Raw genomic sequence first — 19,621 nt, 5'->3', positions numbered from 1 at the left:
CAATTCAATAATAAGACATCCCAATTTTAAATGGTCAACAAATCTGAATAGACATTCACTAAAGAAGATACATGAATGGCTAATAAGCATGAAAGATGCTCAACATCATCAATCATTAGGAAAGTGGAAAAAAAATACCATGAGATACTAGTACATACCAACAAGAATTGATGTATTCCAGAGGTTGACTGTACCAAGTGTTAGTGAGTACGTGGAAAAAAGAGGAACTTTGTGCATTATGGGTGGGAATGTGAAACAGTACAACCTCTTTGAAAAATATTTGGCTGTTTCTTACAAAATTAAGCATGTAGTTTACAACTCAGCCACTCTAGTCTTAAGTATCTTCCCAAGAGAAATGAAAATATTTGTCTACACAAAGACTTCTATGCAAACACTCATAACAGCATTATCCATCATTCAGAGTAAGGAAGAATTTCTTGAATTAAAAAACAAAATGCACCAATCATAATGAAAAATATTGATAAAGTTGATTATCTTAAAAGTAAGAATTTCTGTTCAACAAGAGATTAGATAGGCAAGCTACAGAGTGGAAAAGATATTTCTAACACATGTAACCATCAAAAGGCTTAAATTCATAAATTATATAGAATTCCTACAAATCAATAAGAAAAAGGTAGCAACAAGACTGTACTGTATAGGACAAGGAACTGCACTCATTATCTTGTTATAACCTATAATGGAATATAACCTGCAATAACACTGAATCACTGTGCTGTACACCTGAGACTAACACAATATTATAAATCAACTATACTTCAATTAAAAAAATCAACCCAATATAAAAATGAGCAAAAGATTTGAAAGGCATTCTGTGAAAAGGACATTCAAATGTCCAATAAAATGTATTAGAAGTGTCAAGATCGTATTGCAAGAAAGCCAACATGTGGTGTGCAAGATACTGTTTGAGGCTGTCTTTGTTAAATATCATCTGCTACACCCTGACTGCGCTGCTATTCCTTGGCTTAGTCATTTTCTCCAGTCCCTTAAAATGGACAAATTTCCTTTCTATCTCCCTCCCTCTTTCTCTTCCTCCCTCCCTTGCTTCTTTCCTTCCTGCCTTCCTTCCTTCCCTTTCCTTTTTTTCAGAAGTGAACCCTGTGGGTTTGGCAAGCTTCTGAGTAAGTGAATCTTTGAAAAAGAGGGTTTGATTCTTAGTAAATGCAGCCAAAATCTAAGTACTTAGAACTGGTGACCAAACAGTGAATTGAAGATGTAGGTACTGGGTCTTTCCTGTGCTAGACAGGGTGCACTGAAACAATTCTATAACTCTAGTCTCTTCTCTCGCAGGTAAAGAATCCTGTGAACAAACTTCTGAAGTCAGTGAAGCACAAACAACAGACAGTGATGAAATAATAACACCTGTATCTCAGAAACACCCTAAGGCAGTAAGTACTTGGGGTAATCACAGAGTGTGCGCCAAGATTGTAAGTAATGACAATGGGCTAAATGACCATGTGTGTGAAGTTCAAATCCAGTTTTAATGAACCAGATGGGAAATTCAAGTTATTTAGTTAAATTTACATCATGAGTGAATGGAAATCTGTTGATAGAGACAGAGGAAAGGATCATGTTCTTGATTTGCTGTAAATGAGGACTTACTTCAACACTTCTCTGTCCTATTGGGATCCCTTCATTGTGCTCTGTGATTCGCCCCAGCCTGAGTGATGCCCCTTTCTTCAGGTCTACCAAAAGAGACCAGATTTACATCAAGAGGTAGAGGCTGGAAGAGAGGAAAGGATTGTTTGTGGGAGGTCTTAGAGAGATCATTCAATTTCTGAAAGTTTTTACCAAACCTTTAAAACCTGTAATTACAATTGTTTATTAAACATTTGGGCCTTGGTTTTCTTTTGGAATTAATTGAGGACACACACAAATACATAAATAAATATCCACCGATAGATTCACAATCATTGCATTGGAATCTTGTGGAGTTATAAATGAGGTAGAAAATAATCACTCTTTCAAACTGGTGGAATGCTCCCTGGTACATTTGCAGGCACTGAATAAATTTGTTGAATGGGTGAATGAAGATTAAAATCTAATTCAGGATTGTGAACTTCATTAGAAACAATTAAAGTATAGGGTGACCTAGAATCAGATGAGTCGATTATGTGATACAAATGCTCAAGTTTGTAAGAATTCAGAAAAGGGAAATTATTGTTGCTTTTATAGAAATCAGGAAACTCTTCCTTGAAAGTCATAACTTGGACTGAGGACTTGCAGGAAAATAAAGGATACTGGAGCAGGGAGAAACAAATCAAAGTCAGTAGACTCAGGCAGCTAATATAGCAAATAGTTAAGGTTATCTTCCGAACTTTTATCTGTCATATCTTTTATAGACATTATATAATTAATATCTTGAGAAATGTTTGTAAGAAGAGTTCCATAGACTATTAGAACTAGACAGTAACACCTTAGACATCATCAAGGTGAAGTGATGTGTCCAAGATTATAGAGATACTTAGTGAAGGAGCTAGAACTTGAGTCAAGATTTCTAAACCGTGCATCTCAGATGAACCCAAAAAGCAGCCAGCTGGTCAGCAGGTTTTAGAACTACATGTCAGATAGATGACATTAAAAATATTACTCTAAATTTAAAGGCTCTTAAGTAAGATCTCCTGTTAGAAAACGTTTGCGTACCCCTAAAATGCTACTTGATAAACTAGATATGAAAACTAAGCCCAGTTAGTGAAAAATTACATAATTATCAAATTAAAGCTACCACACAGACACATAATCATTTTTGTACTTCAGAATAGCTGGGCGTGAAAAGATGGAAAGGGTTGACGTTCCAGACACAGTACTTAAGCTCTGTCCCTTTTCTGCCTGGAGCCAGCCAGGGTGATGGAGGCGGCAGGAGAGTGTGGTGTTTAAAAGCAAGGAAATGTGGTTCAGACAGAAGTGTTTAGATCCTGGCTCTGCTGTTAATATCTGTGCAGCTTTGGGGGAGTTATTTAACCTCTATTAGACTTTGTTTCCTCATCTGTAAAGTGGTAGTATTAATTATGCCCACCTCATAGCAATGTGGCAAGATTTAAATAAGGTCATGTGTGAGAGGGGCTTAACAAAGTGCCAGAGACAAATTCAGCACTAAATGGTAGTGATGATGATGTTGATGGTGGCAATAGTCTGTCCTCTCTGAAATAGTCTAGTTCTCAAGGGCAAGCTTCTATGATCTTGTAGTGGCCCCTACAAGGGAGGACTAGGTCCTAAGGGGAGGGGATCAAGGCAAAGGGGTGTCATTCCCTTCTACCTGCCAGGTCAATTGAATAGGTCGAACAGTACAACTTAAGGAAGACCCGTCCAAAATGTCTTCTCCCTTGTACTGCTAAAAAAGTGAAGCAATCACAGTACATCCTTAACTCCCTCTCTGTGAGTCCAGAATTAGGACACTTCCTGTGTTCACGGGGTGTGTGTAGGACTGCTCCCCAGGAGGCTCTGTCTGTAATCAGCACAAGGTTTCTAAAGGCCCTCTGTACTTATCTTCCTTCTAAAAATACCTAGGAAAAGATCTCAACTCAAACCCCATGGTTTCCCCCAGATGAAGCTCCATCCATTCCTGGTCTCAGGAACTAATCTCCCACTCTGAGTGAACCATATAAAACTTTCCCCTCCCCTTCTTAACAGCTCCTGATGAGAAGGGAGCAATCATTTCCATGTGTTCTGTGGCTTCAGGTTACTGTTGTTTAGTATCAAGAACCTCAAAGTTTATTCTCTTTTCTTGGGCTCTTAATTTCAGGGGTAGATGATATTCTGAATTGTTATGTATGCTAATTAGTTTTAGCAACTCTGCCCCTGAGACAGATTAGCTAGCACACCTGAATAAGCCAAAGAGAACTGTCTATCTGGCACTAATGCTGCATAACTAATTGCTCATAGGGGTTCAGCTGGCAAGTTCAAATGAGTTAATATATATTTCAGTTGTAAATATGGTTAATATTACTAATTTTATATATATTTTGCTGTTCAGTCCCAATAAAATTATATAATGGAAACAGCTCATGTAAAGGATTCTGAACCCCTCAAAATATTAGACTGAACCATGTCTCAGTCAATTCAGGCTTCTATAACAAAGTACCATAGGTTTGGTGGCTTATAAACAACAGAAATTTACTTCTCAAAGTTCTCAAGGCCGAGATGAGAGAGTGTCAGCATGGTCAGATTCTGGTGAGGGCCCTTTTCCAGACCGTAGACTGCCAACTTCTCATTGTGTCCTTTGTGGCAGAAAGAGAGGAAGCTAACCCTCTGACCTCTTACAAGGGCACTATTCTCTTTCATGAGGGCTCCACCCTCATGACCTAATCACTTCCCAAAGGCCCCCACCTCCAAATGTTGAGATTTGAATTTCAACGTATAAATTCTAAGGGGGACAAAAACATTCAGTTCATAACAAACCATATGAAACTGTCATTTTTATGAATAAAAAATAGTGGACTATTGTCAGTTTCAGGTGGTTCAATCTAACAGGAATGAATAAAGCCTCCACGTGTTCCTGGCTCAAATGTTAATCTAACTCAACCTCCTATTCACCTTTGTTATCAGAATAAACTTGAAATAGCCTGCATAAATACAGATTTCTGATTATTTGTCCCAGGATGAGTTGCAACTAAGGCAAGAATACGTTTTTCTTTTGGCAATGAGAATATTATAGATAAAGCTACATCTCTAAGGCTTACCGATAGTCCCTGCTGCCTCTTCCCCCCACCCCAAGAAAACCATTGTCGTGAATTCTAGGGTTTATCTTTTCAAATCTTTTTTTTTATACCCTCCCCCTATCTTTTCAAATCTTAAGAAAAAAAGAACTTTTCTTTAACATTCATACTGTTTTGTATTTGTCTTTTTTGCTTTCAGATAGATGGCATTAAACTGTAACTGAGCAGTATATATTACTGTTTTTTTAACTTTTTATTTTGAAGTATTTATTGATTTGTAAGCAGGTGCAAAAAGATGCAGAGAGGTACCATGTACTCTTCATCAACTTCCTCCGTTTCTTCAAAACATTTTTTGGTCTGTTATTCCAAAAAGTGCATTTTTATTTTTTTTAAGTTTTTCCTTTTTCATTGAAGTATAGTTGATGTACAATATTATATGTTTCATATGCACAATATACTGATTCACAATTTCTAAAGGTTATATTCCATTTATAGTTATTATTTAAAATGGCCATATTCCCTGTTTTGTACAATATATCCCTGGAGCTTATTTTACACATAGTAGCTTGTAGACAGATCTTAATTTTCTACCCCTATCTTGCTCCTTCCCTTTCCCACTACCCACTGGTAACCACTAGTTTGTACTCTGTATCTGTGAGTTTGCTTCTTTTTTGTTATATTCACTAGTTTGTTGTATATTTAAGATCCTACATATAAGTGATATCATACAGTATTTGTCTTTCTCTATCTGACTTATTTCACTAAGCATAATACCATCCAAGTCCATCCCATGTTGTTGCAGATGGCAAAATTTCATTCTTTGTTAATGGCTGAGTAGTATTCTTTTGTGTGTGTATATATATGCATATACTTACCACATCTTTATCCATTCATTGTTGATGGACACTTAGGTTGCTTCCATATCTTGGCAATTGTAAATAGTGCTGCTGTGAACATTGAGGTGCATGTATCTTTTTGAATTAACATTTTTGTTTTTTCAGATATATACCCAGGAGTGAAATTGTTCAGTTATATGGTAGTTACATTTTTAGTTTTTTTGAGAAACCTCCAAACTGTTCTCTTCAGTGGCTGCACCAACTTACATTCCCATCAACAGTGTACAAGCATTCCCTTTTCTTCACATCCTTGCCAACATTTGTTATTTGTGTTCTTTTTGATGATAGCCATTCTGAAAGGTGTGAGGTGATATCTCATTGTTTTGATTTGCATTTCCCTAATGATTACTGATGTTGAGCAGCTTTTCATGTGCCTGTTGGCCATCTGCATTTCCTCTTTGGAAAAATGTCTATTCAGGTCTTCTGCCCTTTTTTGATATTGAGTTGTATAAGCTGTTTATATATGTTGCATATTAACCCCTTATCGGTCTTATCATTCGCAAATATTTTCTTCCTTTGAGTAGATTTGCTTTTCATTTTGTCAGTGGTTTCCTTTGCTGTGCAAAGTTTTTGAGTTTAATTAGATCCCATTTGTTTATTTTTGCTTTAATTTATTTTGCCTTGGGAGACCGATCTAAGAAAATATTACTACAATTTATGTCTGAGAATGTTTTTTCCTATATTCTCTTCTAGGAGTTTTATGACATCATATCTTAAATTTAGGTTTTAAATCATTTTGAGTTTATTTTTGTATATGCTTTGTGAGACTGTTCTAATTTTATTGATTTACATGTAGCTGTCCAGTTTTCCCAACACTACTTGCTGAAGAGACTGTCTTTTCTCCATTGTGTATTCTTGCCTATTTTATCATAGATTAATTGACCATAGGTGTATGGGTTTATTCCTGGGCTCTATGTTCTGTTCTGCTGGTCTATATGTCTGTTTTTGTGCCAATACCATGCTGTTTTGATTAATGTAGCTTTGTAGTATATAAAATTATGCCTCCAGCTTTGTTCTTCTTCCTCAGGACTGCTTTGGCAAATCTGGATCTTTTGTGCTTCCATATAAATTTCAGGATGATTTGTTCTATTTCTGTGAAAAATGTCGTGGGTCTTTTGATAGAGGTTGTATTAAATCTAGATTTCTTTGAATACTATGGCCATTGTAACTATATTAAATCTTCCAGTCATGATCATGGTCTATTTTTTTATTTCTCTGAATCTTCAGTTTCCTTTGTCATGCTCTATAGTTTTCAGCATATAGGTCTTTAACCTCCTTGATTAACTTTATTCCTAGTTTTTTTTTTTTTTTACATGATTTTAAACAGGATTTTTTTTTAACTTTCTCCTTCTGGTACTTCACTGTTAGTGTAAAGAAATGCAACAGATTTCTGTATATTAATCTTGTATCCTTCTACCTTGCTGAATTCATCTATTAGTTCTAACTGTTTTTGTGAGACTTTACGGTTCTCTATGTAGAATATCATGTTATCTGCAAAGAGTGGCAGTTTTACCTCCTTCCTTCAAATATGGATACGTTTTATTTCTTTTTCTTGTCTAATTGTTGTGACTAGGACATCCAATACTATATTGAATAGAAATGGTAATAGTGGGCATCCTGGTCTTGTTCCTGAATTGAGTGGGAAGGCTTTCAGCTTTTCACCATGGAGTATTATGTTGGCTGTGGGTTTTTTGTAAGTGGCTTTTATTGTGTTAAGATATGTGCCCTCTATACCCACTTCAATAGAAGTTTTTATCATAAATGGATGTTGAATTTTATCAGATGCATTTTCTGTGTCTATTGAGATGATCATGTGGTTTTTGTCTTTTCTTTTGTTGTCATATGTCACATTGATTGATTTGTATATATTGAACCATCCATGAGACCCTGGAATGAATCCAATTTGATCATGGTGTATGATCCTTTTTATATATTTTTGGATTTGGTTTTCTAATATTTTGTTGAGGATTTTTGCAACTATATTCATCAAAGATATTGGCTGAAATTTTCTTTCTTTGTAGTGTCTTTGTCTCTTTTTGGTATCAGGGTGATGGTGGCTCCATAGAATGACTTTGGAAGTGTTCTTTCCTCTTCAATTTTTTGGAATAGTTTGAGAAGAATAGGTGTAAATTATTCTTTGTATGTTTGGTAGAATTCCTCAGTGAAACCATCCGGTCCTGGACTTTTGTTTGCAGGAATTTTTTTTTTTTTTCAACAGATTCAATTTAAATTCTAGTGATCAGTCTCTTCAAAGTTTCTGCTTCTCTTTGACTCAGTTTTGGCAGGCTGTATGTTTCTAGAAACTTGTCCATTTCTTCTAGGTTGTCCAATTTGTCAGCAAATAACTGTTCATAGTATTTTCTTATGATCTTTTGTATTTCTGTGGTATTGGTTGTTACTTTTCTTCTTTCATTTCTTTGTTTATTTGACTTCTCTCTCCTTTCTTCTTGGTGAGCCTCACTAGAAGTTTGTTGATTTTTATTGTGTCTTTTCAAAAAATCAGCTCTTTTCTGTTGCTTTTTCTTTCTATGTTATTTATTTCCTTTCTGATCTTTATTATTTCCTTTTTGCTGCTAACCTTGGGTTTTGTAGTTATTCTTTTTCTCCTTTTCTTTGGTGGTACATTAGGTTGTTTATTTGAGATTTTTCTTGTTTCTTGATGAAGGCACTGACACTATGAACTTCCCTATTAGAACTGTTTTTGCTGCATCCCATAGATTTTGCAAGGTTGTGCTTTCATTTGTCTTGAGGTATTTTCTTATTTCTTCTTTGATCTCATCACTGACCCATTGGGTTCTTTTAGTAGCTTATTGTTAAATCTTCATGTGTTTTCTCTTTTCCCATTTTTCTTTTGTGGTTGGTTTCTAGTTTCATACTGTTGTGATCAGAGAAAAGGTGCTTAAATAATTTCTATCCTCTTAAATTTGTTGAGGTGTGTTTTGTGACCTAGCATGTCATCTATCCTAGAGAATGTTCTGTGTGTGCTTGAAAAGGATGTGTATTCTGGGTTTTTTTGATTGGAGGAGGGAGGGAGCATGTAGTATGCTGTAGATATCAGTTAAGTTAAGCGGGTCTATTCTGTTATTTGTGATTTTGATGTCCTATTTTACATCTTCATGCTTATTCTTTTGTTGTTAACTGTATAAAATTTTACCAAAAGATTGTTTTTTAATATGTACTGGCTTATCTAAGTGATCTACAATCTTTTTATTTCTTTTACAGTAGGTTTAGTATTGCTGAAAACTTTTAGTTTTTGTTTGTGTGAGAATTTCTTTATCTCTCCTATTCTAAATGATAAGTATGCTAGATAGAATATTCTAGGTTGAAGTTTTTTCCCTTTAAAGACTTTGAATATATCATGCTGCTCCCTTCTGGCCTGCAAAGTTTCTTCAGAAAAATCAACTAATAGCTTTATGGGGGTTCCCTTTTAAGTGATCCTTTGTTTTTTTCTTACTGCCTATAGAATCCTCTCTTTAAATTTTGACATTTTAATCCTGATAGATCATATGGTTTTTATTCATCAGTTTATTAATGTGGTGTATCACATTGATTGAATTGTAGGAATTAAAAACTTTTTGCATCCCTGGGATAAATTCCACTTGGTGATGGTGTGTGATCCTTTCAATGTGTTGCTAGATTTAGTTTGCTAATGTTTTGTTTAGGATTTTTGCATCTATGTTCTTCAGCGATATTTGCCTGTAATTTTCTTTCTTTTCTTTTCTTTTCTTTTCTTTTCTTTTCTTTTCTTTTCTTTTCTTTTCTTTTCCTTCCTTCCTTCCTTCCTTCCTTCCTTCCTTCCTTTCTTTCTTTCTTTCTTTCTTTCTTTCTTTCTTTCTTTCTTTCTTTCTTTCTTTCTTTCTTTCTTTCTTTCTTTCTTTCTTTCTTTCTTCCTTTCTTCCTTTCTTTCTTTCTTTCTTCCTTTCTTTCTTCCTTTCCTTTCCTTTCCTTTCCTTTCCTTTCCTTTCCTTTCCTTTCCTTTCCTTTCCTTTCTTTCTTTTCTTCCTTTCTTTTCTTTCACCTTATTTTGGTATCCAGGTGATACTGGCCTCATAGAATGAATCCAGAAGGTTTTCTTTCTCTGCAATTTTTTGAAACAGTTTGAGGAGTGTATGTGTTAACCAAATATTTGGTAGAATTTACCTGTGAAGTTGTCTAGTCCTGGACTTTGGAAAACACTGTTCAGAGTTAATGGCTTTCATAATAAGTATTGTAGGAGAGTTGTATGGGGGTTGAGAGGGAAACATCAAGTGTCTTTATTTTCAAGAGGCACCCAGATTGTTTTGATGCAGATTCAAGATATACTGTTCACTGAGTTTCCTAGGAGAAGGCACAGGAGCTGCACTTGCTTCCAAAGAGAAGAAAAGATGTGTTGGAGTGGGGTAGATTTGGAGAAGAGAGGGCGCTGGCCCGGCAACCTGGAGGACAGAAGCAGCCAGGGGGCACCACAGACTAAAGGGAGACCTGTGGCTGGCAGAGAGCTGTCCTGGATTGACTCCTTATTTGTATCAGGACCCTGACTTGCTGCCACACTGTGTGTGTGGGAGGAGCAGGGAGACAGTGTTGGTCTCAGTTAACTTCTTGAGACCAGCATGAAGTCAGCCCTCCTCCTGGTATCCCTAATGCGAATGTGGACACAGGGACAATCAAAAGCAAGGGTGGTGGTGGCAGCAGTGACTCTGAAGCGGGCCTGAAAGTGCTGGCGTGGCAAGGCGGTGGCCAGCTCCATGGCAGGCACTCAGCAGGCTCAGAGGACACTGGAAGCACTGGGCAGCTCTTGGCTATAGTGGCTAAAACAGCTACTCAACTGGTAGGTCTCTTAGGACCTAACTGTGGGAAAAGGCTGGATTGGTTTCCATGGAGAAAGTTTAAGGAAACTATCTGTTCAGAAAGTTTCTCGATTCTTTCCGTATGTAGAGATGGCTGGGAAAGGCTGGTCTGGGGAAACGATTCACTGGACTGGGAGCCCCAGCAGCCAGATTCTCTCTACACGTGTCCCACAGACTAGCAGTGGCAGTGCGGTCAAGTTGTCTCTGGGGGCCGGTTTTATGTATCTATAAACTGATTCTCAGGGATTGACATGTGAGATGGAGTGTGCCTGTGACGGACTCCTAGAGAGCAGTGTGTTCATTACACGGAGTATAAACACTTAGAGCATCACTAACCTATAGGAAATAATTGTTTTCCTTGTCAGGATTCAGAGAAGATGTGCATTGAAATTGTCTCCCTGGCCTTCTACCCTGAGGCTAAAGTGATGTGTGATGAGAGCATAAAACAAGTGTATGTGGAGTACAGGTTCTACGACCTGCCCTTGTCGGAGACAGAGACTCCGGTGTCGCTGCGGAAGCCGAGGGCAGGAGAAGAGATCCACTTCCACTTCAGCAAGGGTGAGGCCGCCCTGGGACTGCTGGGGCTGGGGGGACTCTGACAGCCATTCAGTCTGAGGGGCCTGAGCTACTTTGGACTTCTGTTGGGTCCCGCCTTTTCATTTTCTTTTATTTATCCAAGTAGTATGTGCATATGGTTTAAAAATATCAAAAAGGCCTGAAAAGATTATGGATTAAAATTAGGTAGGCCTTTGCTCCATGCATTCTCTGCAGATCACTCCCCTTCACCCCTCCCTGCCCCCCTCAGCCCACTACACCATTTTTCATTTTTTCTGCTTTTTCTTCTGTTACTTAACCCCATAATTTCAGAGATATGTTTCTGTTGTGGTTTCCTGACTCACTAAGTTTGAGCATTATCGGCTGACTTCCTACCTTGGCACATAAAATTTCTCTCACACCATACCCTTGTCCCCTTCCTCCCATATAGCTGGGTCATAATTTTTAATTTTATTTAATTCTTAATTAATCTTAATTGTTCCTATGAGTATGGACATGTAACTATTAATGCATGAGAGCCAAGTGGTGCACCATGATTATAATTTCTTTCTTGTTTATTATTTTGTCTGTCTCAATTTTGCATTTGCTTTATTTTCATTATACCTTCTATCATTCTTTGCACATCTTCCAACAGCTTTTCCAAGTTTTCAAATAATCAAACCTGTCAAATAACTTGTCTATTTTTTTCCCGAAAACCTCTCTTCATCTCCCTGTTGCTCTCTAGCCCACTGTTCAGCTATTACCCCACTACTGCTGTTTGGAGAATTTGATTTAATTCTCTTTTATAATGGATCTCCTGTCTCCTGGGTCCTGTGTCACTCTCTGTCTGATTTATTTTATTTTAATTGATCATATTTTCCAGTAGCTTTTAAATTTTTATTTATTTATTTGAATTGAAGTATAGTTGATTTACAAAGTTGTGTTAGTTTTTGGTGTACAGCAAAGTGATTCAGATATATATATGTGTGTGTATATTTTTTCTTTTTTACATCCTTTTCCATTATAGTTTATTACACGATATTAAATATAGTTCCCTGTGCTATACAGTGGGATCTTGTTGTTTATCTATTTTATTCCAGTAGCTTTATAAGGAAGAATATATTGGAAGTAAATATTTTGAGACAGTCATGCATGAAATCTCTTTATTCTACCCATATATTTGATTGATAATTAGACCAAGTATAGAAATCTATGTTGAAAACATTTTCATTCAGAATTTCAAAGCAGTTGGTCCATGGTCTTCTAGCTCCAGGCCTGGAGTCTAACCCTTGTATGAGAACCAACCCGTACCTCCCCAGAAGACTTTAACATTTTCTCTTTATTTTTAGTGTCCTTAAATTTAACAATAATGTGCATATATTTTCGTTAATTGCTCTGGCCATTCAGTGGGCTCTTTCAGTCTGGAAGATCATGGCTTTTCATTTTGGAAAATTTTATTGCATTTCTTTGATAATTTTGTCTCCTCCATTTTCTCATTTTCTTAGTAGAATTTTGGATCTTCCAAATTGATCCTCTAAGTTTATCATTTTTCTCCTATATTCTACTTTTGTTTTTTCTTTCTGTTTTAGGGGAGATTTCCTTAATTTTATCTTCCAGTCATTGGTTGGATATTTATTTGAAATTTCTAAAAGCTGTTTTCTTGTTTTCTATCCACCCTCCCCCCGCCTTTTAAAAAGTATACCCTGTCCTTATCTCCTACAAGGTGGAAGCTTATTTCTCCCCTGTATCAAATGAGTTCAGAGATGGGCAGTCCAGGGCTGAGGCTCCATGCGTGGTACCATCAGGGCTCCAAACTCCTGTCTTGCCATCCTATCCACCTGGTGTCTGTCTTCCAGTCTTCCATCCTTTCACAGTTATCCCCTCTCCCTTCCTGCTGCCCAGTCCTTAATAGCAGATTTCACACAACGTAGTGGCCAGAACTCAATCACGTGGCCTCACCTGGGTAAAACAGAGGCTGGAAGACATAGGCTAACTTACTTAAGGCTGCAACATTCCCATAAAAAAATGAGGAAGAGGAGCGGAATGGATGTTGAGACAGGCACCTTGAGTTGAACCTACCTCAAAACCCAGAGCTCTAGGTGGCCCTGAAAAAACGTAAGTCTCCTAGAATTCTTCCAGCTGGGGAGTGGCAGGAGTTCCGCCTCGGCATTTGGCAGAGCAGCTTTCAGTGCAGATGGTAAGGCTTCCCTTGTCTCAGGGGTTGAGGCATTTTCTTGAAAGGCCACATAGTAAATATTTTAGGCTTTGGGGCCGAACAGTTAGAACTATTCAACTCTTCTACGACAATTATTCAGCTCTCTCGCTGCAGTCGGAAAGCCGCCATAGGGAACGTGTAAACTGACAGGCGAGACTCTGTTCAATAAAAGGTAATGGAAACAGGCAGCCAGCTCATGGGCCCCGTTTGCCAGCCTCTGCTTCCCATCACTGTTTCACACAGCCATTTATGAAAGTCTTAGTGCCCAAATAGCAACAGTTTATGATGCTTTGCTTTTCTTCCCTCTCACCCGTAACGCAGTGATAGACCTGGACCCGCTGGAGCAGAAAGGCCGCAGGCAGTTTCTGTTTGCCGTGCTGACTGGACAGGACCCTGAGCGAGGACAGTAAGCACCTGCCTTCCACTGCAAAAGCCAGGAGGCGCGCACACGGGACTGCAGCAGTTTCAGTTTGCTTTGGGGCTGATACGGAATATTTTAACAACTTCTTTTACATGAATACACTTTTAGTGAATTTCCCATCTACTTGAGTCTAGTTTTTTTTTTTTTTTTTTTTTTTTTTGCTATGAAAGTAGTTTTTTTGCCTCCTGGAAAGTACATGAAATATTTACATGCATGTAGTAACAAAACATGCTACTATATGCTTTGGTTTCTTTTCTAATACAATCGTCATGCTTATCAGTGCGACGAATCAAATGATATGTCAAAATTCACAATTATTTCATCTATTTTAGTCACAGAGTAATGAGAAGAGAAAACTTCAAAAAATTAGAATGGCCTGAATGGCCTGCAATTTTGCAAAAAGAAATTATATACAAATAAAGTCTTATTCAAACCTTATAGCTATTTACTATACTCATAACTGTAACTGTACTAGAAGAATATGAACAAGGAGAAGTTATGTTTTGCGGAGCATAGACCATTTTGGAAAACACCAGAAAATTATACAACAGGCCAACATTAACTAATTAGAACTAAAAACATCGACCTAATTCTTTTAAAAAATATTTTTTTAATTGAAGTTCAGTCAGTTACAATGTGTCACTTTCTGGTGTACAGCAGTGTTCTAGTCTTACATATACACATTTGTGTTCATATTCTTTTTCATTATAGGTTACTACAAGATACTGAATAGAGTTCCCTGTATACTTGAGTCTGATTTATATTTGTGACTGACTGCCTGATAAATTACATCATCTTACTGGTCTGGTTCATTTCTCACCCATGCCAGCCCCTGATAAGTGCTTTTTGAGGCAGCAGTTGACTTGAATACTGCCAGTGCCCCATATGGAACGGACAAAACGCCTTGACAGCCTAAGACAGTTGGATTCATTTCTCACAAACATAGTACCATTGCTCCCTTACCAAGTATTATGCCTTTATATTTATATTATCTAATATTTTGATTTGAAAATTCTTTCTCTACAGGAATACTTCACCTTTGCTATAACTGAAGTAAATCCACAGTCTAATCTAAGTTTTAGGAAAGCCATTTGTTCTTATTACTCCTGTGACCTGAGGAGCCCTCCTTTTAGAGGCTCCAGATGAAATGCATGGGATATACTTCAGACTAGAAAAAAATTACTCATTGTTTAGCTGAAATTTGAAGATCAAGTTTAAGTGGGCATCTGGTTGGTTGGTTGGTTTTTGGCAAAATCTGGTAACCCTACCTCCTTTGTGTGTGGGGGGTAACAAACATGACGGGGCTTGTGTTCTAATCCATTACTTTTCTAAAAGTCCCACAAATTTGCTTAATTTGCATTTACTTTGTCTCTAGTCAAAGGAAAAGGAGCCAGCTGAAATAAACAGTGAGTCTGACTCCAGTATCACTGTGGACCTAAACAGATATAAGCTTAGTGATAACTTTTGGAAATGGAAAGTGATTTTGTTGTTTCCCTTCTGCATTAATGTTAAATTTAGCATTTTCCCCTTTTTTTCTCTCAACACTGCCAGAACTCTCTCTTCCTTTATTCTTTTACAGTGATAATCTTTTTTGTTTCTTCTTGTAATCTACTCAATTTCAGATTTCAGTTGATTTTACCTTTGATTTTCTTTTTACCAGTATGATAGAATGGACAGAACATTGCCTTTGCAATCACACACAGCTGGTTTTGCGTCCGGACTCTTCCACTTACTAGCTCTGTGATCTTTGAGATCTCACTTAACTTGAAGACGCCTGTGAAGATAAAACTGAAGTAACATAGTGTTGTGCCTGGAGCACTGGGTGCTGTGCCCAGCGTGCAGTGATGCTGGTTACCATTCCTTTCCTGGGGAAACTGGGGTGGACGAGTCAGCGTGTTCCCTTTGCGTTGCTGACATTCTCAGTAACGATGCAGAAGCATCATCGTGGATGAATGTTACTTAATGGCTATGAATGTGTCACTTTCAGGATTTCTTCTTGTCAGTCTCATCGTGTTTAGCTGTGATTTTAAACACTTGACCTTTTAATCCTATTCTTGCTCCCTCAGCGCTCTCTACTAGCCACTGATATTTGCTTTTAAAAAATTAATAGGAATATGAAATGTTCAGAAGAGGCAAATCCATAGAGACAGAAAGTTGACCAGTGGTCACCAGGAGCTGAGGGAGAGAAGAATGGGGAGTGGCTGCTTAATGGGTTTAGGATTTCTTTTTCTGGTGATGAACATGATCTGGAATTAGATAGTGGTTGATGGTTGCACAACATTGTGATTATACTAAAAAACCCCACTGAATTGTATATTTTATAATGGAGAGAATAATGAAGTTATGCTATGTAAATTTTACCTAAAAAAATTTAATAGGTACCAGTTTCTGTTTTTATCATTCTTTGCTAGAGTAAGTTAAGGTAATAATATAGTCGATCTTCTGTATCTGCAAGTTCCACATCCATGGATTCAACTAACAGTGGATCAAAACTTTCTGGAAAAAAAAATCCAGAAGGTTCCAAAAAGAAAGTTCCAGAAAGTTCCAAAAAGCAAAACTTAAATTTGCCATGCACTGACAACTATTTTTGTAATATTTACATTATATTTCTAACTATTTACATAGCATTTACATTGTATTAGGTGTTATAAGTAATCTAGAGATGATTTAAAGTATACCGTATATGCAGGTACTACACCATTTTATATAAGGGACTTGAGCATCGCGAGTGGGGTCCTGAAGTTGCTGTCAACTGCTCACTGGGAGTAACTGTGCTGTGTTGTTTATAGTATCATCTACCAAGACCTACAACTCTTAATACAGTTTCTATATTCACTTTGCAATTCTGTATTCCTTCTGTTTCCTTTACTCTGCTCAGGCCTGCTACAAGCTTTTAAAGAAAGAAACTATTATTTAGAAATGTAAAATCTCTTCTAACTTCTCCTATAATCTTGGTTTTTGTGCAACACCTCCACTGCCCCTATCAAATCTTTCATCAAAATTGTAAACCATTTTAAAAGGAATTTTATCTCAACAGTTTTGAGACAGTGTAATCAACTACACCATCTCAAGTCTTATTTCCCTCAAGGCTTATTGTTACCTTAAATTATACCGATTCCTCACTTTGCTGTTGCCGTCTTATAAAATGGAGGAAAGGGGAAAAGAGATTCGGGGAAGACAATGTGTAATTTATGATTACTTTTATCCTTTTGTTGTTGTTGTTGATAGCCCAAAGCTACCAGCAATACTGAGTTAAATGGATTTTTCTCCCCTTCAGTTTGAGGTTTACGGTGGTAAGCGATCCTATGGCTGAGGAAGAGAAAGAGTGTCAAGAAGTAGGATACGCGTTCCTGGAACTGAGGCCGGTCATGGACTCCGGAAGGGACATTCTAGAGCGAGAGCTCCACGGTGGGTAGCACAGTTTTGTGCTTCTCACTCTCACTTATTCCTAAGGGAGTCACCCCAGTAGTACTTTCCCTGTTACACCTTTACTACGTAATTACGGCTGTGAAGCTGACGGGGTTCCCAGTGGGTGGAAATCCCTACAGCTAGTTATTTCTAGATCTACCGTGAATGTAGTCAGTTGTATATTTTAGCCCATATACCTTATGACAACTAGAATCTATTATGAATCTCTGGTGTTTAAGATAGGGAAATTTTGAAGACACACTTCTAAAATTTTAATCAAATTGAAACATCAGAATTTCTGGCCTCTCCTAAGCATGTAAGGTTTGGAAAGGCAGCTAATACTCTTTCTCTTTTAATGCGTCTTCATGCACCTAGTCTCTTAAGTAGACACCAACTCTCCCCCTCCCTCATGTCTCACAGTGTTGTTACTAAAGCTCGCCCCTCCTATTGCAGAAGCGTCTTGGACTCCATCCCCACTACCCTTATGGTTTCCTAAACTGGTGTCCTGTCCATGGTTTCTTCCTCCTCATTTCCATCTACTAGTGTTTCTGTACAGTTGTGACCACCGCGTTCTTCTTTACATCTGTCTTGAAGATTGATTGTTGTAAGACCAGGATATTTTTTAAATATTTGCATTTGAGTATTTGCGTGCAGTCCTTGTACTCCCTCGCCTCACACACCTGGGACTTTGCTCATCTAGCTGGCCTGCTAGGCTGCCGCAGGCGTTTAACATTGCCCACTAGACCGATGGTTTCCACATTTCCAGTCACAACCCACTGGTGGATGGTGACATTAGAGGAGTAAATCACAACCAGAATTTGAAAAAAACAAACAAACCAAAACTGTAGGAAATTGCAGAGTACACTGCATATAAGGTAAGTGTTTTGTGAATCATGTGTACATGTTTATTGAGTCATGATATAAAATTGTTTTCACTGATCGTAATAAAAAATGTTTGATGAGTACTTCTTAGACCAAGGGTTACAAAGTTCAACTTCAGCTGGTAGAAAAGACTATATCCTTCTAGTACCTTACCAACTGTGATGTTGGGCAAGTTATTTAACCTCTCTGTACCTATGTCCTCAACTATAAAATGAGAATATCAGCAGATCCTACCTCACAGGGTTGTCATAAGGATTAAGGGACGATTAAGTAAAATGCTTAAGGACAGTGCTCGGGGCACGTGGCAAGTGCCATCTCTGTTGGCTGTTTCCCAACTCTCCCAATTTCTGTCCGTCCCTGCTCCCTAAACACGCCACGCTCTTCCTGACCCCCGTGCCCCTTGCACGTGAGGACACCCACCTTAAGCCTTTTCTGATGACCTCACAATCCCTGAAGCCAATGAATGCATCTTTTTGAGTTTTTTTTTAAATCATCGAGAGAAAAACTTGTAGTAATTTCCTTATGGCCTCCTTCCACTCAGGCTTTAAACATGTTGGTCTGAATTAAAACAAAAACAAACAAAAAAACCCTCTGCATTCTCACCCTGCAGCTCCCTTCTCTCATCATTTCAGGACTCAGCTCCTTGAAATATTGCTGCATGGCCGTTCAGTCCACAGCACTTATTTTGGGCCTCCTGTACTCTTCAATTAAGATCAGATTTCCATCGAAGCACTTAAACTTTGTTCTTACAACTTCGTACCTTGTGTTTCCTCTTACCCACCATCCAGAATGGTCCTCCTTGACTCTGATTTCTTCACTGCCAAGATTTCATCACAAAATTCCATTGGTTTTACCTCTTAAATGTTCAGAATCTGTCCCCACCTCCATTGTCCTACTTGAGAACCCTTCCTCTCTCTCCTGAATTACTGTGACGGCCTCTTAACCTACCTTCCTGATCTACTTGTGCCTTCAAACGTACTCTCCAAAGAATGGTTTTCTAGAATCCAAATAAAAACTGCCATTTTAATCCCTTCAGTTAAAACCAAATTCCTTAGAAGGCAAATGGCCTGATATGATCTCGCCCCTGCTTACCAGCACAGCTTCACTTCCACCATTTCCTGCAGCTTTCCTGACTTGCCCTCATTTTGGCATGCGCTTTCCTGCTGAGAATACCTTTAACTTTTGAAGACTGAGAGACTGTAGGTGCCACTCGCACGTGTTCCCAAAGCACCCCGAGTTTTCACCACAGCACCCACCATACTGCACTACCATGACCACGTTGTCCTTTGGCTTCCACCAAATTGAGTCCCACTAAACAATGAGGTAGTAACTTGGTTTATTTAGCATCCCCAGTACCTGACATGGAAAACACCAGGTAGTTAAGTGTTTTTTTAACTGCAAGACGCTGCTGTCTGACACGTTTCTCTTTCTTTTCCCAACAGTTGTTAGCCCCGAAGACCAGAGCACCCCAATAGGAAGGCTGAAGGTGTCCCTTCAAGCGGCCGCCGCCCTCCAGGCCATTTACAAGGAGATGACTGGAGATTTGTTTTCGTGATGGAACAAGCGCTATTCCATTTCTAGACTGAGGGAACCATAGTAAAAAGTCTCTTATAAAGCAACTTGCTATACCCTTAACTTGGTTTACTGTGATGTCTAGTAGCGCTCGACTTAACGATGAAAGCTTAGAATAATGAAAGTTTCTTTTTTTGTGATCCTAGCTGGATAAGAGGATTATTCTCTGACACTTTAGCACTCTACCAGGCGAG

General features: G+C 38.1%; 1 protein-coding gene across 1 annotated transcript in view; it reads left to right on the top strand.

Annotated features, from left to right (window-relative positions):
• Window positions 1-19,436, top strand: part of RPGRIP1 (RPGR interacting protein 1) — a 60,132-nt gene extending 40,696 nt beyond the window's left edge. Inside the window, 5 exon segments of the mRNA XM_074365826.1 lie at window positions 1,309-1,406; window positions 10,761-10,953; window positions 13,466-13,550; window positions 16,843-16,973; window positions 19,298-19,436. Of these exon segments, the coding sequence (XP_074221927.1) occupies window positions 1,309-1,406; window positions 10,761-10,953; window positions 13,466-13,550; window positions 16,843-16,973; window positions 19,298-19,410 (620 nt within the window). The 3' untranslated portion in view covers window positions 19,411-19,436.
• Window positions 19,437-19,621: the final 185 nt, after the last annotated feature.

The sequence above is a fragment of the Camelus bactrianus genome, chromosome 6 (genome assembly GCF_048773025.1).
Source record: "Camelus bactrianus isolate YW-2024 breed Bactrian camel chromosome 6, ASM4877302v1, whole genome shotgun sequence".
Taxonomy (NCBI): Eukaryota; Metazoa; Chordata; class Mammalia; order Artiodactyla; family Camelidae; genus Camelus; species Camelus bactrianus.
Note: the sequence above shows the minus strand (reverse complement) of the source record. Positions and strands in the feature narration are given on the sequence as shown.